At 53.2% G+C, this 21482-nt stretch overlaps 2 protein-coding genes across 2 annotated transcripts in view; one reads left to right on the top strand and one right to left on the bottom strand.

The window, feature by feature from the left end:
• Window positions 1-7043, top strand: part of CIB4 (calcium and integrin binding family member 4) — a 69006-nt gene extending 61963 nt beyond the window's left edge. The window contains exons 8-9 of the transcript XR_009209506.1: window positions 6110-6178; window positions 6935-7043. The gene's annotated coding sequence lies outside the window, so the exon portion shown is untranslated. The remainder of the gene's footprint in view (window positions 1-6109; window positions 6179-6934) is intronic.
• Window positions 606-17507, bottom strand: CIMIP2C (ciliary microtubule inner protein 2C). The gene is made up of 4 exons (XM_032172168.2): window positions 17362-17507; window positions 3932-4205; window positions 2480-2592; window positions 606-824 (listed from the first exon to the last, which is right to left on the bottom strand). The coding sequence occupies exons 1-4, from the start codon at window positions 17433-17435 to the stop codon at window positions 680-682; spliced, it is 606 nt and encodes a 201-aa protein (XP_032028059.1). The 5' UTR covers window positions 17436-17507; the 3' UTR covers window positions 606-679.
• Window positions 17508-21482: the final 3975 nt, after the last annotated feature.

The raw sequence follows: 21482 nt of genomic DNA, 5'->3' as shown, positions 1-21482 counted from the left end.
ATCCCCAAGTTTATGTCTTCCCTGCCCCTCAGTCTCCACATGGACCACAAGCAGGCTGTGTCATGGAAAAACTGGGGCTTGGGAGTCAGAAAGACCTGAATTCAAATTCTGGCCGTGTTACTTCCCAACTGTGTAAGCTTGGGCAAATTTCTCACCTTCTCTGAGCCTCAATGTCTTTATCAGTAAAGTGGGGATAATAACACCTCTTCCCTCACAAGTGATCGTATGGACCAAACGATGCCAAGTCAGGGCTCCGATTAAAATTCCTTTCCAATCACACCCAGTGCAATTATTCTGGGGTCATTTCCCCTTCATTCTTAGACTGGCATAATTGGACTTCCTTGCTTATACCAGTGGAACCAGGTGAGAGGTCTCTAGGGACTAGAGGTCTCTAGGGAACCCTACGTTCTTCAACTCCATTTGCCCCACCTTGGAGAGAAGGTAGCTGGACCTGCCAGGTAGCTGGACACCACTTTTCCTTGGCTTGATTCCCTGGGGCAGAGCTTTCCGCAGGCCCTTAGGACACAATGCTGTGTGACCTTCAGGGGGCATTTCCTGCTGTGGCTGAGTGTCCCTGGGATCCAGAGGAGAGGTGGGTAGCATGGTCATGGCTAAAGATTTTATTCCAAGCAAGCCAGGTTGTTCACGACCCGGGATCTCAGGCATCAGGCACCTGGTCTCATGCTCTGAACTCAAAGTAGCAGTCTCTCTTTTTCCGCTCTTGTGGAGAGACCCTCTTCCCTGATGGGAAGGTCTGGTAGGTCTTCAGGTTCTCGGGGGCTAGTCTTAAAAGGTGCCACTTCTTCTTTGGGCACAGAGGAGGCCTAGGGGTGAGGATGGGACTGGTGTTATGCAGTGTGCCAGGGAAGGAGGGTGACGCGTGCCCACCCACAGCCCCACGTGCCCACTTTCCAACTCAAGCTGACCCGCTGGCTACTCGTCAGTTTAACATCTGATAAGTCCCCCTGGACTTGGGGTGGGAATAACCTGTATTTACATAATGGCACAGTGGTTAAGAGTGAGGACACGGATGTCAGACAGACCTGGTCCTAACTCCTGCTAGAAGTGTGCATATTTAAGAATGGTCCAGTGGTGGTATCCCCCTCTTAGCTTTGACTTGAGGAATAAATGCAGTAATGCATGTGAAGCTCTGGACAAGGAGTAAACACACAACATATGTTCTAAGAAATGATGATGGTGATGATGGAGGGGATTCCAGGAGGGAGGGGCTTGCCCCAGGCCTGTCACTGACCCTCTTCTCCCAACCACCTGGTTGGCCCTTTGCGTTAGTTGTGAAACTGTCAGCAGCGGTGCAAGTGGCCAGGCAACCTGAAGAAAGAACAGAGTTGAGATGTCCCGCTCTCCCCACAGTGATGGGGATTGGGGGCAGATCCTGTCCAGAGCCGTCTCAAGAGGATACCTGTCCCCAGGAGAGTCCCACTGTACTCTAGGGACAGACTGGCTCAGAGCCATCCCAAGATTAGAGAGAGCCCCCGAGTCCTAGAGGTGGTGATGGGAGATGCTGCTTCCTTTCCAAGCTCTGCCTCCAACCATCCAGGCCACGCAGCACAAGTTCCCCAGGCGATCAACGAGCCTCACGTTCCCTTTTTTGTAAAAATGATCCTGTCTGTCTTGCAAAAAGGAACTTTTAGATGCAGTGAAGACTGTTTCTTTAAAAACCATTAAACTTATGAAAACAGATGCTGCTTTATCAGTAAGGATGATGGTGAATCTCAGGACTCTGAGGCAAGCAGGGAGTGGTTGGCATGGAGCTAAACCCCAAGCTCTATCCACCGACCTCCCAGGCCAGGCACCACCCACCACCCTACCCCACTCCAGGACACCTCATGTGAGCCAATGATCTCCCTGCCTGTGCTTCAGGAAGGAGAGAGCATGGAAACCACAGTACCCAAGTCATCTTTCAGGCCAGAGTGGGCCTTCCCTGGAGAAAGGAGCTGTCCTAGACAAAAGCAGAGAGGGGCAGGAGGCAAGGAACTTTCCTATTTAGTTAGATGGGCGGAAAGTCCTTAGGAGAACATTTTCCAAATGTGAACGGGGCCGGGGGAGGATTCCTGCTCGGTGTAGTGCCCTCTGTATCCACCAGAGGGCAGCAGCTCCTTACTGCTCTCTGCATCGGCGCCCAAGTTAGGACTAGTGTAGCTGCCAGGCTGCCTTTGCAGGCAGGGCATCAGTCCGCAGATTCAGGCCCACTAAGCTTACGGAGCTTCTCCCAAACTCCCAGTGCATCTGGCCGGGAAAGCACTCTTCCCGATTCGCCTATTCAGGCTACCAGCATCCCCCCTGAGGCTGCCAATGCCCTGACCCCCTTGCTCTGTAACCATCACTCTCTGCACTGCACGTTCTAGGGCAAGATCCTCAACTCGTTTCTCAGTCTGTGCGCTGTGCATGCCTGGCCGAGAGCAGGTGCCCCATGGGTGCGTTTGTTGACTGCCTAGATGAAGGGAGGGCAGGCACTCACAGGACGGTGGGGAGGGAGTACCGTTCCGGCTCCCTCACTGGCAGCGCAAAGTAGGGGACTCGAGGCACCGTGCCCGTCTTGTCTTGATAGTACTTCCGATGCTGCTGGACCATCTATGGTTCAATCAAGGAAGAGATGACAGGTTGTTAGTGCGCAGGACTGACCACAGGCACCTGCAGTCCATGCCTCGCTGCACCTGGGCACGGTTGGAGGCCACCTCCCCTAATGCCCCCGGAGGAGTCCCGGAGTTGCTGGGGCCCCAACTCAATTGCCAACCAGCTGGGTGTCCTCACTGAGTCGCGACTTCTCATCTGCCTAATGGGAATGACGACACCCACCAGACCAACTTTGCTACAGAGAGTAAACGAGACAAGGGACCATCTCAGACCGAGTACAAAAACTCAGCCCCGCAGGCCTACGCACACCTGCTGTGCACACAGGCACCATGTCCGCCTGGCCTGTGTTTGCTCCCCGCTCTCCTTCCCCCCTGTACGGGGCATGTTCTGCTGAGCGCCAAGATGGAGGGAGAGGCTTTGGCAAACCCCCTGAGATGGTCGCACATGCCTCAGGGGCTGGTGGCATCAACCTCCCCCTCTCCCGAGGAAGCTGCCTTACTCATACAAGTTCTCTGCCCTGAGGCCAGGACACACCTTGTCCTTGCAATCAGACAAGAGGGAGAGGCTTGCCAGAGAAGGTGATGGAGAGAGTAAGGTTTTGGGAACACGGGAGAGAATGAACCCTTATCCCCGCCAAGGGCATAAGGGCCAGCTCAGGCCCGTACACCTGTGGTCTCTGGGGATGTGTCTGAACCACATCCAGGGAGGCTTTACCAGCCTGAACAGCAGGACAAGAACAACAGGGGTGTGGGTGGGTTGCCTTCCTCGAGCTCACTCCCTGCAGGGCAGTCTCGCCCAGCCTGGGGCTGAGAGTGACTCAGAGCATGCCCCCAGGGGGCTGCAGGGCAGGGAGGGGTTGGCGGGCTCCAGGACGCAGGTGGATAAATGCCGTGGGGCTGGACCTGGGGCCGGGGGCTCTGGTGGGGCCTTTGCTCATGTGTTATTCATCTGGTGGGTGGATCTTAGACCTTTTACTCACCTACAAAATAGATGGCATTCCACAGATCCAAGAGACTCCGGGGGGCAGAAGGTAAGGGCAGGAGCCTAGAGACAGGTCCCTAGAGACCCCTAGCTCCACTGGCAGTGGGGGTGAGCAGGAGCTGGAGGTCCTGAAGCCCCGGGAGGTGGGGAGAGATGAGAGGGGCAAAGTCCTAAGCCTCCTTACTCCCTTTAGCCAAGCCCACCATGCTCCCTGCTGGCTCAGGGGCTCTGAGAAAGGAAATCAAGACACTGTGGCAGGTGCGAGGTCTCCCCCGGCCCCTGGCCATCACTCCCTTCCCGTGGTGGGGGCAGGTGGGCAGGAGGGGAGGCCACAGGGCAGCCCCACACAGCTTACCTGGTAGAAATTCGTGAGCTCTGTGGAGCGGTGGCTGTCCAGGTTGAAGCGAGTGTAGCTGGGCTTGTGCAGCCAGCGGTCCCGGGTGCTCACGTGCTCCATCAGCAGGAGGTTGGGGTTGGTGGAGAAGATGGTGGGGAAGTGGCTGCCTTGGCCGAAGGGAGTGTGGCTCTTCTCCATGGCTGCGTTGCGGTGGTCCTGGAAGTACTTGAGGGTGGTGGTGCCGTAGGGAGCGCCGAAGGAGGAGGCCACAGTGGGGACGTGGCCCTGGTACCTGCCGATCACGGTGGGGGTGATGGAGCCACAGATCAATGAAGGGCCCCAGGCCTGTTCCAAGAGAGGCCCTTAAAAGTGGAGGGTGCCGTGGCTCATGCCTGTAATCCCAGCATGTTGGAAAGCTGAGGCGGGAAGAACATTTGAGCCCAGGAGTTCTGAGACCAGCCTGGGCAACACAGTGAGACTCTGTCTCTATATAAAGACATAATTAACAATTAAGAAAAAAAGACGAAAGGCAGAGTCAGGGGAGCCCGGTGGCCATCTTTGGCCCTAAGAGGCTTCCCAAGATGCACTGACCTGCTCAGGTCTTTGGGGATGGCCAAGTCCAAGGGGCTCTGGGCCTCTCCCTCCCCACAGAGGTCTTTGCCTAGATGCTCCTCTCTCCAGACCAGGGGCTTACACAGGGGCCAGAACACCAGATACCCCCCAGTCAACGCTGTAGGCAAATCACCGTCCCTCCAGGGGCCTGCATTTACTCAGGTGTTGGCCTGAAGATGCCAAGGCCTCCTCTGGCTCCCACATTCTGCAGTTATCTCATGAAAGAGTAGGGGGAGTATGAGAAGCGGGTGGGGGCCCGGTCAGTGAAAGGCGACGGGTGGGAGATGTGGTGTAGCAAGGCCCAGGTTCAGGATGCCGCAGCCTTGCTCCCAGCACAGCAGCCTCCCAACATGCTACTCAGGCAGCCTGGAGACCTGACCAAGGTTCTGGAGCTCTGAGAGCCTACAAGGAGTCTTCCACCCTCTGTGACCAACGAGGTTCCATGAGAGAGACAGGAGATGGGCGAGCGGAGGCCTTGGTGACACAGGCACTCTAGAGATCCTTGGTTAAATGAGACTTGCTCCAAGAGCTAAAGACTGGTTTTAACAAAGCAAGGGAGAGTCAACAACACCCAGAGAGTACAGGCGCCAGACTCGCGGCCAATGCGGAAGCTTGCCGAGCAGCACGGCCCTATGCCCCCCTGCATGCCTCACTCTCCGGGTTCTGATTTCTGCTCCATGAGGCCCTTGAAATCGCTCTTCCCAAGGCCGCCTGTGCTCTTGCTGCTGCAGGTCGGTGGACACGCTCTGTCCTGCTGGGCTTTCCAGTAGCACAGGGCATCGTCCACCTCTCCCTTCCTGAAACGCTGCTCTTGGTTTGGATGACACCTTTGCTCCTTTCTGTTGCTTTTGCCAACATCTCTGACAACACCTTCATGAGCCTTCTCCTCTGCCCGCCTATTAAGCACTGGTGAACCTCCGGGGTCTGTCTTGGGTGATGGCAGCCATGCCATGGCCGTAGCCACCTCCTGTGTGCAGATGAACCCAGTCCACAGCTCCCGCCTGGGAGTTCTCTCCAAGCCTTAGGCTGCTATGTACAATTGCACACCAGACATATCCCTTGGATGTCTCCCAGGCTTGATCTCCCGCCCCCACCTTCCCCGACAGTCTGGTCCCATCTCTGTGAAAAGTTCCCCCTAGCCATCCAAGTCAGAAACTGAGGCATCCACCTCACCCACATCTAGTCAGTCACCAAGTCCTGTAGCTCCATCTGCACCACCTGAGCCCAGCCGTGTGCCCTTGTACCTGGCCTGTGGTCATAACCACCTCACTGTTCTAACTGCACCAGACCCGTGCCCCTGCAATCCCTTCTCCACCAGACTGAACTTTAGTCCAGAGTCAGATCCTTGGTGTGGCATTCAAGGCCATCTGTGATCTGACCCTGGCCCAGCTCTCCAGCCCCATCAGCTCCCTTACACACCCCAGTCCTGCAGAGTCATCACAGCCGTCTAGATGTAACTCCGTCCCCTACTCTCACCTCTTCTGGGGTCTTTCCCTGTGCCTTGGGCCTCGGTCTCCTCACCAACAGAACGGGCGCTGCCTGGAATTAGATAGCAATGCATGGTTTCCTTCTTTTTGTCTTCAGGAAAAAGGCAAGGAAGTGAAGCCGAGTGACTGCTGACAGGCCTGCTCACTGTAGGGAGGCTCACACAAAGTGAGTCCTTCCCTGGCTCCTGGTCCCACCACCCTCAACAGCTGTGCCTTCCTGGGGTCTCACAGCATCTGGCATTGGCTGGGCCAGAGCTGCAATGAGGCTGCAGAGGGCAGAGGCTCCACCCCAGCTGCACAGGCACCCCCTTCAGCCTCACTACTCACATCCCTGGATGCCACAGAGGTGCCGCCCTTGACACCGTGACCCTGGCGGTTCTGACTCTTCTCCACCACCTCAGTGCCCTTCCTCCTCGGCCTCCTGAGTTCCCCACGGAGGCTAGGTCTCCTCTGGAACCGGGAAGATGGAGGAATTGGTGGGTGCTTTGCTGTCTCTCCTGTGAGGCTGTGTGGTCACCTTGGCCACTTCAGGAGACAGAGTCTTCCTCCCGGCCTGGGCGCCACTCCTGGATCTGGAGCTCCTGCTCTGGCTTCACCCAAGGCCTCATTGTCCCGTCCATCTCTCCTTGTCTCTCTCAGCCTCTGCCCTTCTTCCGTCATCTTTAATATCCTCCTCCCTCTCGGCCTCTTCCCCTCTGCCTGTAAGTGGGCATGAGCCGTGGTTCCTAGATTGTACATTTCCACAGTAAAGGCTGGTGCCCGTTTATAGGCAGAGGGGAAGCAGCCAAGAGAGGAGACGTTATAGATGGCCAAGAGGAAGGCGGGATTGCAGATTCCCTCCCTCCTTCTGGAGCTCGCTAAGGAATACGCTGCATCTTCTGCCTGATTTCTCAACTCTCACCCTTTCCTTGACCTCCTTCAGTCTGCCTTCAGACCCACCATTGAAACGTGAACCTCTACGCCTAAATTAAGGTCATATCAGATCCTGCTGTTGCCAAATCCATTGTCCTTGGCTCACACCATCCCACTGCAACATTCGCACTGATGAAGAAACTTGTTTGGGAAAAAAACCTAACCTGAGACATGTAAGCAAGTTCCTGAGAGCACTTCGTGCTGTAGATGAAGCTTAATCAAGATATAGATTCAATAAATTAAGATGTCAAAGACAAGCGATGGGGAGATGCTGCCTCCTCTATCCTGAGGGCTCCTCCCACATGGAGGGGAGGTTCCTCCCACAGTGGAACCATCAGGCAGCCTGTGGCCCACCTCTCCCCTCCCTCCTTGTCCTCCTCAGAAGCAAGGAAGCCCGCTCCACCCCTCCAAGCCTTAGGTTTTAGATGAACAGGCTCTGCCCGTGGGGAGGAGGCCGGCCCCAGTGCCTGTCTCATTCTGAGGCTGTGTTCACCGCATTCTCTAACAGCCACATTCCTCTTTCACCTTCTTAAGTGGTTCAGAATGTAGGGAATGGAAGAGATACTGGTCACCAGGTGCTGCCAACCCCAGCAAAAAGATGAAGCGATAGAATGAAAGGCAAAGGAAGATAACCCACAGCATTCTGCAGGGAAAAGAGCATAACCCAAGAATACCACACCAGCCAGGCGGTCACAGGGGAACAAAGCCACCCTGTCCCAGCATGAAAGGGCTCAGCAACTAAAGCACCCACAAGCTCTTCTTGAAAGTCATGTTCAGTGACAAAATCCTGCCAATCAAGAGATGATTCAAAAGAAAAAAAAAAAACCAACTCAGTAATGTAGAGCGTCTGTTAGAATGAGTGGTGGTGAGCTTCAAATCTATTTAAGTGCAGAACCAGGAATAGCAACTAGGTGAATGCTAGTTACAGAATGGAATGTAAATGTTATAAAACCTGTCAAAGTAAAACTAATTTAAGCAACCAAAATTGGGGGGTGGGTGGAGGGGAGATGGGGGCGCACTTACTAAGAATCTCTTTAAATCAGAATCAACCCATGGCATCTAAAATTGAAACACATCGTTAGAAAAAAGTACAACATAATGGCTTTAGTCCTTTGGTGGTTTTTATCCTCTCTCTCTCTCCTATAGAGGAATCTTTTTGTACTAATATCTCTTATGATGAATTAACACTTATCTCAAATCTACTTATTCTTCCATTTTACTTCAGTTTCTTTCTCTTCAGTTAAGTTCTATTAAGATTCAATTTCATGCTTTTCATTTTAAAATAGCAAATATGGTATGATTATATTTTTATAAAGTTGCTTTTTTCTGTCTCTATATCCATCCATCCATCCACCCATTCACTCCTCCATCTAGTCCTTTATCTGAATATACACATAAGGTCTACGGCCATACCACCCAGAGCGCGCCCGTTCTTGTCTGAATATACACATAAAGAGAAACTGAATAAAATGCACCAAATGTTGACCCTGGATAATTCAGGGTGTTTGGATTTGGGGTGACTTGTGGCTTTTTTCTTTGTACACACATCATTTTTTAAAAACAGAGTCAGATGGCATGAAACATTAATTTATCAGGAACCTGCTGTGTGCTGGCACCACACTAAGTGCTGGAAACACAAAGACCCATGGTGCTCAGCCTGCCTTCCCCGAGCCCAGTCCTCACTCAGTGTTTACTGAGTCATGGGGTGCATGTGTCAGGCGCCATGCTGAGCTGGCCTGGGTACAACCAGCTCCAACCCAAGTGGGACCATGGTCAAGGTTCTAGTGCTATCAACCACAAGGAGGGAAGGCCATTCCCAGGGTGGGTACTGGAGGAGCTCCATGACGAGTGTCCACTGGGGTGAGGCTTTGAGGAAAGTCCCAGGGCAGGGGGAGCCCCTGAGTCTGGCTCCTTCCCCAGGCGATGGTGTTGCCCCAGGGTCCTCTTCTCTTTTCAGGGACCCATTCCTTCTGGGAGATCTCATCTATGTGAGACTTCCAACATGTCCCGTATGTCAATGACAGCCAGATCTGGGCCTCCAGCCTCTACCATGCTGGCAATGGATCCACATGCCTGGCTGCCCACACAAGGCTGGGCCACCACACCACAGACTCAGCGCCACTGAAACTGCTCTTCCTCCAGTATATCCCTGCCCCCTCCAACCTCCACTTAAGCCAGGAACTGGGACTTGATGGCCCTGCGTCCTCCCTTCTCCATCACCCTCCACATCCGACCTCTCCCTAAGTCCTGCTTAGGCCCCTCCTCAGCCACTGGCCTGTGGCCCTTTTCCATCCTACTGCTGTGAGCCTCCCTCATTGCTTGCTTGGACAATCTCCAATCTCCTCCCTGGTCTCAACTGAGCATCGCCCCCTCCAGCCTGCTGTCCACACAGCACCAGAGCCATCCTTCCTCTCGCCCATCACTGCCCTGTAGGTGCCTTGGGCCCCAGCAGCGTTATTCCCAGTCTCTGGGGCCCCACGTGCTCTTCAGGCCTCTGGTCCTTTGCACGGAGTTCCTCTCCTGGGATGCATTTTCCTTCTTGCCCATCTGGGGATCTGCCACCCACTCCTAAGGATCCAGTGCCCTCTGCTACCTCCCCTGACTGCACACCCTGTACCTAGCACCTGCCTCGCTGAGAGGACTGTCATCCTTAAGTCCACACTCAGACCCGAATGAACTTGTCTCTTCTGCTAATCCGTGTTCTCCTTTATCCTCGGCACCTGGCACATTCCAAGTGCTCAACAAATGTTCACTGGAGGAGGCAGAATTCCAGAAACTCTGGGGGCACCATGCCCTGGAATCCTGATTTAACAGGAGCGTGGCTGTGATCAGCAGAGCACATGTTGGCATGAAGCATCCCGCCCACAGGGGCGTTGGGCTCCTCCGAAGAAAGGAGCCATAGAAAAATGATGTGTTCTCGTGATTCTTCTCTTCGCCCCCAAGCTCTCTGCCATACTCCTCCTCTGCTCCCTGCTTCTCCACCTTCTCTGAATGCCACGATATTTGCATCCCAATAGAATAGAAGCCCTCTCCTCCGCAATCCTCCTGAGTTCTGCCTGGATTCTGTTCAGGGCTTGCTGCTCAGGCAGGTGTGTGTGCACGCACACACTTGCACACATGTGCAGGTTCACATTCTTTAGCACTCAGTGGGCACAGCTTGGCAAGCTAGGTCTGTGTCCCTTATATGCACCTGCATTTGCGTTGCTTTGAGCGTGCCCTGAGCTCCATGGCGGAGCCTTCTGCAGTCCTGTTTGTATTGATCTGTGGCAGCCAAGGTAGGGAAGAATAGAGAGGAATGGCAAGTTTTATAAGAGGGCATTGAGTGGCAGCATTTGCTGTGTTGGCTGGTGCCACCACACCTCCCCTTCAACCCCTTCATCTGCCCCCATCCACCACCCTGTCCCTCCATCCATCTGTATGCCACATAAGCCAGGAGACTGTGCCAAGCCAGACCCCTGGGCAATGGTCACATGTGGATTCTAAGGCCCACTGTGGGTTACTGTGTGAAAAGGAGCAGTCCCTTCCCTGCCTCTTAATAGCACCGCTTGGCCCCACAGCCAACATTAAAACTAATTACCATGAGCCATCAGGGATCCCATGATCAGCCTTATTAACTGATTAACCAGCGACTATTCAGCATGTCCGCATTCCACAATGCATCCTCTCCTCCATAACGCCGCCTACTGAGGACAGTTCTGATCAGATTCCTCCCCAGGGCAAAACCCTTCAAGGGCTCCCCATTGCCTGTGACACCAAGCACAAGCGGGGCCAGGTGTCAGTCCCTCCGTGCCAGGGCCTCTGTGAGAATTCATCCACTGTCATATCACAGCTTTCCCACTCCAGCTGAAAAGGCCATTTGCTGCTTTGAAAGAACATCCTTCTGGCACCTCCACACCATTTTTTTTTTCTCAAGCCACATCCTCCATCCAGAAGGCTCTGCTCTCCCCGCTTCCCACATTGTGATCTTACCCATCCTTTGGGGTCCATCTTGAATGCCCTCTTTCCCATGGAGCCTCCATGACCCAGCCCACAGACCCTGCCTGCCCGCTCCGTGGAACTGTCTTTGCCCTTTGCACCTCTCGTATGTCTCAGTTCATATTGTTTTTCTTTTTCTTTTTCTTTTCTTTTTTTTTTTTTTTTTGAGACTGAGTCTCACTCTGTCACCCAGGTTGGAGTGCAGTGGCACGATCCTCACTGCAACCTCCATCTCCCAGGTTCAAGTGATTCTCCTGCCTCAGCCTCCCGAGTAGCTGGGATTACAGGTGCCTGCCACCACGCCCGGCTAATTTTTGTATTTTTAGTAGAATCGGGGTTTCGCCATATTGGCCAGACTGGTCTTGAACTTCTGACCTCAGGTAATCTACCTGCCCCAGCCTCCCAAAGTGCTGGGATTACAGGTGTGAGCCACAGCACCTGGCCTCAGTTCACATTCTTTCATATCACAATAATCTGAGCCACTGGAATATTCTTTCTATATGAATTATAGGCTCTCTGGGGAGGGAGGGTTCTGTTGTACTCATACTGGCATGCTTGGCATTCCCTGCACCCAGTGGATGTTCTGTGAATATCTGTTGAATAGAATTGACAAATGGTGGCACATTTTAAAGGGTTGATCTTTCTTCTGGAGAGAAGGAGGATCCCTGTTGCAAAGCCCAAGTCTGCAGGAGCCCCTGATCACCTGTTCTTAGGGGGCTCCACAGTTCCTCAAGGTTGAGAGGCACCAGTTACCTATGAAATGTCCTTGAACAGCTCAGAGGTGAATTCCAGGGAAGAAATAGGGGCTGGCCTTGGGGCAGAAGTCCTGGGAAAGGGGTGGGGAATGACGTGGCTTATGAATCCTCCAGAAGAGAAGATACTTCAGCAGAGAAAGGCAGGTGAGTGGCCAGAGGCTCCCTAAGTGTGTGAGGCCCTCTGAGACCAGGCTGCCTCCTGGGGGGATAGAGAGGGAAGCTCCCTGTGGGGACAGGGCCAAGAGGGAGAAGAATTGAGGGACTGTAGAATTTACTTTCTGCTTCTGTATTTTGGGCTTGAATCTGGGACAATGATCTGTTCCCTCAGCTGAAGATGGGAACCGAACAACAAAAGTAGCGCCTGCTGTGCCTTCAGTCAGACCTCTCAGCCTGGGGGCGGGGGTCTGCCAAGGAGAGTGGCACAGGTGGAAGGCTTCACACGAGGAGGGCCCTTCTTTCGAATGCTTGAAAACAGGACCACACCTGCCAGTTTCTCAACAGTGGTCTGCACTGCAAGGGGCCATAGAAATTCTCAGACAAGCGTTCCTGTCCTTGGTTATATCTTAGAATTGTCTGGGAGGATTAAAAACTCCTGCAGCCCTAGCCCAGCCCAACCAATGACATCAGAATCTCTAGATGGGGCCTGAGCACAGGTCGTAGTTAAAGCTCCCCGGGAGATTCTAATACTAACGAATGGGCACAAGGGGTCCCCTACCTCCTCCTGGGCAGATGGCCTTTGTTTCATACCCCAAGATGCACTGGCCTGTTTGGAGGGCTGCACCTCGGGTACCAGGGCCTGGGTTGAAGTGGAAGGGGCTTTGGAAATGCAAATGCTTTGGAACCCTCCCTTCCCAAGCCTGGCCTGACCTCTCTCCCTGAAGGGTAAGGCCCCAGGCCCCAGGAAGCTGGCAGAGTGTATTACTCTGTTCCCACGCTGCTATGAAGAACTGCCCTAAACTAGGTAATTTATAAAGGAAAGAGGTTTAATTGACTAACAGTTCTGCAGGGCTGGGGAAGTCTCAGGAAACTTACAGTCATGGCAGAAAGGGAAGCAAACATGTCCTTGTTCTCATGGCAGCAGGAGAGAGAAATGGGTGCCCAACAAATGGGGAGCCCCTTATAAAACCATCTGATCTCGTGAGAACTAACTCTCATGAGAACATGATGGGGGAACTGCCCCATGATTCAATTATCTCCACCTGGTCCCTCCTGTGACATGTGGGGATTATGGAAACTACAATTCAAGATGAGAATTGGGTGGGGACACAGCCAAACCATATCACAGGGGCAGGCAGTAGTGGGCTACAGGCCGTGCCTACTGGCTTCAAGGGAATCAACTTCTAAATTTTCAGGAATTTGTTAAGTCTGTTATTAAACAAGCCAGTATTAAATATCAAATTATATTCAATTACAATTAAATATGTTATATTAGGCCAGGCATGGTGGCTTCTATAATCCCAGCACTTTGGGAGGCTGAGACAGGCAAATGGCTTGAGCCCAAGAGTTCGAGACCAGTCTGGGCAGGCCTGTCTCTATAAAAAATGCAAAAATTAGCCAGATATGGTGGTGCACACCTGTGGTCCCAGCTACTCAGGAGGCTGAGGTGGGAGGATCACTTGAGCCCAGGAGGTTAAGGCTATAGTGAGCTGTGATCGTGCCACTGCACTCAAGCCTGGGCGACAGAGTAAGACTGTCTCAAAGGAAAGAAAAACACACTAAAACCAAAGGAGATAGTCAAAACTCCTCACTTCCTAATTATTTTGCCACGTTACTATCGTCTGTGTTTGAGGTTGTCATGTCCACTGTACCTGTGGGGTGGAAATATTATATACATATATATATAATGGTGCACAGCTGTGCATCCATCCCTCCCCAACTCTGCAATTAAGGACACTATGTTGATAGTTTGAAATCAGCTTTGGTGAGAGTATTTATACCACAGATACGGATGAATGTTACAAATCAAAGCATTTTTGCTCCAGAGAACTGGTTGTTAAACATTTGCCAGCACACCACTGTGTGTGTGTTTGCTGTACAGGGATTCTGGGGATGGGGACACAGTCACCTTTGTGGGACCACTCTCCTGACAATGGAGTGGAACGCACTGATTTTAGGACTAGAGGCCCCTAAAGTCTCCGAGGTCCAGCTCAGTGACAGATGTGGGCACAACTGCCACCCCAGGCAGACAGAGAGAGGGGCTGGGAGGCAAATCCTCTTGCCTTCACTCTTGGTGAGAGCCGCTGGGCAGGAGCTGTGGGCATGGGGCGCAGTGGCAGTCTGGGCATGAATGAATGCACGGCGCAGGCCAAGTGTCTGCACTGAGAGCCGGGTGAGGCGTGGCCGGAAACAGAGAATGAGGAGTGGATGCCACCCGGATCCGACCTGCAAGCAGGAAGCTTGGATCCTCACTGAGGCCAATCTCATCCCTTCAAACCCCTTCAAATCTCAGGGACGCTGACCCAAGAGCTCCTGCCCACTGCAGGAATAGCACCCAGGCCAGGCGTAGGCAGGCACTGCCTGTGGCAAGGTGCCTAGGAGCTGTGTCCCCAGGAACAGCACGGGACCAAATGGAGCACCCTGGCTGGCAAGGCTGAAGACCAGCTTTGTTATTATCTCATGTTCCCTGTGGTTCCTAGAACCAGATCTTGAACACAGTAGGGATCTAACTAGTGATAACAGCTAACAAGGATCAAGTGCCAGGCTTTAGGCATCTGAACTAACTGAAACCTCTTTAACCTGCACACCGTGATCATCCCCATTGAACAGATAAGGTAGGTGAGGCAGGGGGGATAAATAACCTGCCCAGGGTAAGGAAGTCATGGAGCCAGGATTCGTACCTGGCAGGCTGGCTCCAGAGTCCATCTCTTACTGTCAACCCCATTCCCTCCCTGCTAAATGAGGGAGGCAGTGTGAAACTCCACATGAGGGTTGGGGAGATACTGGGTGAGTTGGGGTGTTGAAGTCACAAAGCTGAGGCTCGGCAACTTGCCGAATGACTTTGGGCAAGCTGCTCCTTCCTCATCTGGGTTATTGTGATGATTTTAAAAAAGAAGAAAGGCCAGGCGCAGTGGCTCATGCCTGTAATCCCAGCACTTTGGGAGGCCAAGGTGGGTTGATCATCTGAGGTCAGGAGTTCGAGACCAGCCTGGCCAACATGGCAAAACCCCGTCTGTACTAAAGATACAAAAATTAGCCAGGCGTGGTGGTGCGTGCCTGTAATCCCAGCTACTCAGGAGGCTGAGGCAGGGAGAATTACTTGAACCCAGGAGGCAGAGGTTGCTGTGAGCTGAGATTGTGCCATTGCGCTCCAGCCTGAGCAACAGAGCAAGACTCCATTAAAAAAAAAGAAGAAGAAGGAGAAAAGAAGGAGAAGAAGAAGAAGAAAATGTTGTCAAGGGCCCAGCACAGTGCCTGGCACATAGTTGGAGCTCAGACTTAGGAGATCACGGTGTTATTGCCCGGCATTAGGGACCTGGCTCCAGCCCAGCACTTCCATCACCAGCGTGGGGCTCAGGCAAGTCCCCCCAGACCTCAGTGACCACATCTGGTACAGGAGGTGACAAGGCTACATGATCTCTGAGGTCCACACCAGCATGAATATTCTCTGCCTCTATGAATAAAGCAGGTAAGAGGGGGGTGATTTGAGTGTCAGAAGAGACTGGCTGCGCTTTAAAATCCTGTGATTATCAGTATTTGAACAGACACACAAAAATAAGAATTATCCAAGTGTGGTCACGAATCTTGGGTTCTTTCATTAAGTTAACAGAATTGCCAACAAGGTGGCATTTGGAAACACAAAACGACTCAATTCATTTCTCGCTGATGGGAATCTTTAAGGGGAACACATTCCTTCCAGAAAGATCCAGATGAGAAAGCAGCAGATACAGGCTCAGCTGCTCAAACTAGCCCAGTCCAGGCTTGAAGCCTCATTCATGATCCTCTCATCACCATTTCTAAATCAATCACAGGGCAGGGCGCTCAAGGGAACTGCTGAGAAGTGGCAGGCATAGGAAAGCACCCTGGGGACTGCTTCTGAAACCTGCAGCTCCCACTCCTTCCAAACAGAGTTGGGGAACTGCAGGGCAGGGTTTGCAGGAGCACCAGGCCTTGCCCCTCAGATGGGAAATGTCCAGGAGTCAGACAATAGAAAAGTTTTCAACTGGAGACTGTGGGAGGCTTAAGAAAAAAAGTCAATGTATAAAGTCAGATCTCATGATAAACACAGAGAATGTGGTGTCAGCACCACCACCCAAGGCTGCAAAAACGGATTTGAACTAAACCTTATGTGTTTACACCACACTAGGGTAGCCCCTCACTTGTTTGTCTTTGTCTTCCCAGCCTCCTAACATAACATCTGGCATGTCCCAAGCACTGACCCGCATGAATGCCTTAAATAAAGGATACATGCAAGTCCTAAGTCACCTGGCTTGGCTTCAGGAAGCTACCATGACCTGGTAAGTCAGCTTTGTCTGATGGGAACCCAGGTAGCTTTTGAGCTCTCTCCAAGGCTCGGAGAGAGGTCGCATCCACGAATGGGCTAGGTTAAAACTACAGCACAGCCCCTGGTTGCTACTTTCTCATGCAGCCTCCAGAAATGATTTGAATGTCACAGCACCTCCGTGTCTAGCTTATTCTGCTTCAAAACAATCTCAGCTTCATACCAAATACACTTTTCTTCATGTTGCCATCTGTTCCATTTGCAGGAGAGAGCATGCGGGCTTTTTCACACATTTGGAGACCCTGCCTGCAGAACCCTCAAGACATTCATTTCATTCATTCGTTCACTCTTTTTTTCAGACGAGGGTTCTTAGGATCATTCATTCATTCTATACAGATTTGCTGATACTGTACAAGTTGCCTCTCAGAATCCAGTGCCTGTTCTCAGCACCCATGCTGATTGGTAGGAGGGATAAAGACAGCCTTACACCCTGGGAGAGGCGGTCCGGAGTAGAAACATCAGACACTGTAGGAGAAAGAGCCAAAGAACAGGAGGGAACAGCCAGACTTGCATGTTAGATGTTTGGAGTCTGAAAATATCCAGAGAAAAGAAAGGTAGGTGTAACCTAGCATTTGAAAGTGCTAAACAGCAAGCCAGCGCTCAGGGCAAGTGGCCAGGAAGCTTTCCAAGAAAAACTTCTGGGAGGATAAAGGGAGATAAGTGAAAGGACTGACCGCAAAGTCAGGCGGGTACTGCATACATGACCCATTAACTGGGGCTCTTCCGGCCTTGCCAGGCTCTTCGAGCGGGCACCCACCCGGTATCCTTCCCTCCCTCAACCAACAAGTACTGACCTTGCCCGAATGCTGGGTGCTGGCGCTGTGAGCGGGGCGGAGGGGCCTGCTTTTTCTCTAAGCGCCGCAGGCTGCCCGCCTGGGGCGTCTCCAAGCACTAAACCCCACGTGGCTCCATCTCCTCCCTCTTCCCCGGCCGCGTCCACGCGAGGTCCCTTATCCCCTGCTGGCTGCGCCCCACTTGCCAGGGAGCGCCTTCCTGGGAAGGGGAGTCTGGAGAGGCCCCCGCCCGTGCCCGGCCACTTCCTACTCTGAAACAACAAACCTCCGGGAAGGCCCAGCCCCCCGTCGGGGTGGAAAATTGGCTCCTCGGGGTTCCTTCAACCCCATAGTCCTGGGGCAGGGGGCTGAGTTTCGACCACCGAGGAGGGAGCTAGCAGAAGGGGAAGGGCAGGAGGCGCGCCCGCGGCCTTACCCGGGCATGAGGCCAGGGGGCACGTAGGCGGCATTGAACTCGGTCAGTAGGGTGCCCGCGCTGCGGGAGGCCATGGTGGGTGCGCGAGTACAGCGAGCCCGGCGCTCCGCTCCGCTCCACGGTAAACAGCGGCGGGTCACCCGGCAACGGCCACAGCGGCGCGCCTGGCAACGCCAGCTGGCCCCGCGGTCCTCGCGTTCCGAGACACTGCGCCCTCCTGGCGGCCCCCTCCCCGAGCAGCCCCATAGGGCGCGCCCAGAAGGCGCCTCCCATTTCCGCGAGCTCTGCTGGGTGACCCCCGTCACTCGCCCCGCGCGTCGGGGGCTCTCTGCCTTGCTGCCTGCGGGATGTGCAGAGGCTCAGATGCGGGAAGGAGGCAGAACATCGCTGGAGAGGCCTGGCGGGATCCGTCTTGCGGTGACCCGGCTTGGAACGCGACGCTACCACAAAGGACAGACCAGGTCCTGACTTTGGAGGCCACGCACAAAGCAGCTGCCCCACCGTGGCTCAGGCTCAGAAACCTGAGTGGCCGTAGGGTCCCCAGGAGCTATGTCTCTCCAAGGCTTCCCCTGCACCCCAGCTCCGTGGGGGTTCCAGGAAGGGGCTCTTCAGTGGGCCGCGCTGGGCGTGGTTGCCTAGGACGCTGTGTATAATTGTGTGTGTGCATGCGTGTGTGCATGCGTGTGTGTGTGCGCGCGTTGCGAAGAGGGGCATTTTTCATTTTTCTTCTTCATCTCTAGCTGGTGGCTTCCTTCTCACCTCATCATACCCTCAAACTACTCCACAAGAGGAGTTTTATTGGTAAGGGGCAAAAAGAAAATCATAGAACGTCTGGGTGTGTGATTTACATTTGTCCCCAATGCTGCCCTTCATTTTGGGGATGGCATCCGCAGGGGTGGCGCTTGCCTCAGAGAGCAGGCCTGCTGAAGGCCCACCCCCTGTGTAATCCTGCCTCCCTCCCTGTGACTGCTTCAGCCGAGTTTCTCCAGGGACCCTCACAGCAGCCTTAGTGCCTAGGGCAGGGCCAGGGCCTTCGGGTTTTCCATAAGGGGTGAGGGTATGGGGACAGCTTCCACGGTGCCAGGCTCTTGGTGACTCGGGTGGAGGCCCTGCCACCCCAGCTCCCTCTGTAGCAGTCCTGGTGTCATGAAGAAGCTTGGCAGTTCCCCCTTCATCTCTGGGTCTTGCTCCTTCCCTTCAGATGCCAGATGGAGAGCAGTGCTTCCTTCACACTTCAGTTCTGTAAATGGCAGTGGATGAAGACCACAGACACTACTAGGTTCACAGGATGTGGCTGCCACCAGGATTCTCCAAAGACTTCCCCTGGCAAATGCCAATGAAATGGAGGGGAGCCACAGGCTGCCCAGAGGCTCAGGAAGCAGAAACACTGAGGCCTGGTGGGAAAGGGAGCTGTAGGCAAAGGCACGGTTGCAAACAAACTAGGTGGAAGGAAACTCCATCCATCCTTCAGAATGCAGTCATGTCTGTATTTTTCTAAATTCTCATTGGGGAACACGTTCTACAATAAGGAAAACATGAGTCAAAGACCCCCAGCCTTGGTGAGGTTGACCACCTACTCCCTCCCCCATTCAGTGCTGCCCAGCCAGTCCTGCTGGTAAACCCACTACCCTGCCTTCCACCTGCCTGTGTTCTAGTCCATCTGTCTTGTCTGATTGGGATCTTGTGCCATCCATATCATATTCATCCCTGAATCTCAGCACCTGGCTCTGGAATTCAGTAAACATTCATTACATAAATATATACTCAGTTACCAAAACGGGTAATAGAAGAATGGAAATTAAAAAGTGGGATCTGGCCAGGAACAGTGGCTCACGCCTGTAATCCCAGCACTTTGGAAGGCCAAGGCAGGTGGATCACTTGAGGTCAGGAGTTTGAGACCAGCCTGGCCAACATGGTGAAACCCCATCTCTACTAAAAATACAAACATTAGCTGGGCATGGTAGCACATGCTTATAGTCTGACCTAGTTGGGAGGCTGAGGCAGGAGAACTGCTTGAACCCGGGAGGCAGAAGTTGCAATGAGCCTAGATCACTCCACTGCACTCCAGCCTGGGTGACAGAGTGAGACTCTGTCTCAAAAAAAAAAAAAAGTGGGGTCTGTCTTAGGTTTCAGAAGGGTCAGCTGACTCCATTGAGAGCTGCTAAGTGGAATTGCTACCATTCTATGGATGTGGAAAGTGAGATTCAGCAGAGATCAGTGCCTTGGCTAGGGCAGGTTCATGGGCTTTTTCCTAAAGATGCACAGGGTCTATAAGAGGCCTCATGAAATTCACTCCCTTCAGGGGAGGACCTCCAGAGAACCAAGGAAGAAGATATTTTCTGTTGTTGTTGTTGTTGTTGCTGTTGTTGTTGTTTTACCTTGTAGTCACCAAGCCTTAAAAACACAGATCACCTGATGATCTCATGGATGGAAAATGCTAGTGAATTTAGGTGTTTTTTTTTTTAAGACATTAAACTTATCTAGCTTTTGAAAATTTAACATTCACTTGTATTCAACAAACAGAATACTCTAAGACATTTTAAAATTCAGTATGATTAGATACATGTGAGAAAGGTAAGCAAGAATTGGTTAGGAAAAAGGGCAAAGGAAAAAAAGTAAGTAGAAAAAGAAAAATAGGGCACAGTAGCAAGGAAATATCTAGAAGGAGGAAAGAAGGCTCTTGGGACATACTGTAGGTTATTTGGAATGTAGAATTCAAAGGAAGTAACCTCTTATTACCATGCTGTGAAAAATTAGTATTTCTCTTTTTAACCTTTAGACTCTGTTTCAGGTAGATGCCTGAGTTCACTCTTTTATCCTTTCAACAGTAATTGGGCATCCTATGGTGCACAGGATACCATGTGGGGCTCTGGGGTACAGGGATGCTGTGCTCCAGGGTCCTCCTGAGGTCAGTAGGGGAAGAGGCAAGGGAAGCAGCCCCAGGACTCAGTAAGATGAGAGGAGGCAGAAGCAGCACAGAGGAGGACCCCAGCCCAGCCGGGGTGCGGGTGCAGAGGCACCTCCAGGAGCAGGCACTCGAACTGAGTCCAGGGTGGGGTGGGGCATTCCACCAAGAATGAATGGCAAGAACAAGGGTGCAGATGACCCTGCACAGACTCCAGCATCAGGGATTCTGGCCCCCAGGGTCCCTTTCCTTGGTGTATGCTGCTGGAAGACAGGAGGGGGCGGTTCTACTTTGGTCCTTAGAAATTTCACTACAGACATCCCTTCTCCTGCCCCTAGCAGCTTATAACAGCATAAGGCCATTCAATTCTGCTCCTCTGGCTGGAAAGCAAACGTCAGCCTGGCTTACCTTCGCTAGCCTGCCTGACCCCCAGCCTTGGGGTGGGGCTAGGTTAGTGCCCTGGATCCTTAAACATGGCCCCTGGTAGCACATAAGCCTCTGCTGCCTCCACAACCAGCCATCTCCATCATGCGTGGCCTGGTCCTGAGCTTCCCCTCAGGCAGCAGCCCCAGCCTCTCTGCTTCCTGAGATTCAGAAACAGGGATCCCAGGGCAGGGCTCAGGGCCCAGCCTCTTGGGGGCACAGTTTCCAGCAGGGAAGAGGCGGGCGTAGGTGGACAAATATGTTCCCTTCTTCTTGTAGTGTGCCCCTGTGGGTGGGAGTGCCCCCTGCCCCACACCCACCCTACCCATGCTCATGCCCACTCCTCTGTGCCCACTGCTGGTGGCAGGGCTTGCTTAGCAGGGAAGCAGCAGAGCCCTGCAGAGGGGTGGGCAGAGCCTCCCAGGAGCTGGGAGAAGACACCTGAAGCTGGACAGAGCTTTATCTGGGAGCTGGCGGCTGCTGAATAATGAATTCCAACTCTGCCGCACTCCCAGGCTGCACACTGGGTGCACACACACACGCACACACACACACCGATACACACACGCTGGGCTGACAACTTGGAGGGGCGGGGGCTGTGAGGCTCTGTGAGTCGCTGCAGGAGCAGCTCAGCTCGGCTTGGTTGCCTTGGTCTCTGTGGGCAGCATCGGAGGGGGGTCGGGAGGAGGAGGAGGAGGCAGCGGCAGAGAAGAGAGAGGCGTGTGAGCCGCGCTCCACCGGCTAGCTCCTTCCCACTGCTCCCGCCTGGCAGTGCCAGGCAGCCCACACCAGC

The sequence above is a fragment of the Hylobates moloch genome, unplaced genomic scaffold (assembly GCF_009828535.3).
Source record: "Hylobates moloch isolate HMO894 unplaced genomic scaffold, HMol_V3 SCAFFOLD_13, whole genome shotgun sequence".
NCBI lineage: Eukaryota > Metazoa > Chordata > Mammalia > Primates > Hylobatidae > Hylobates > Hylobates moloch.
Note: the sequence above shows the minus strand (reverse complement) of the source record. Positions and strands in the feature narration are given on the sequence as shown.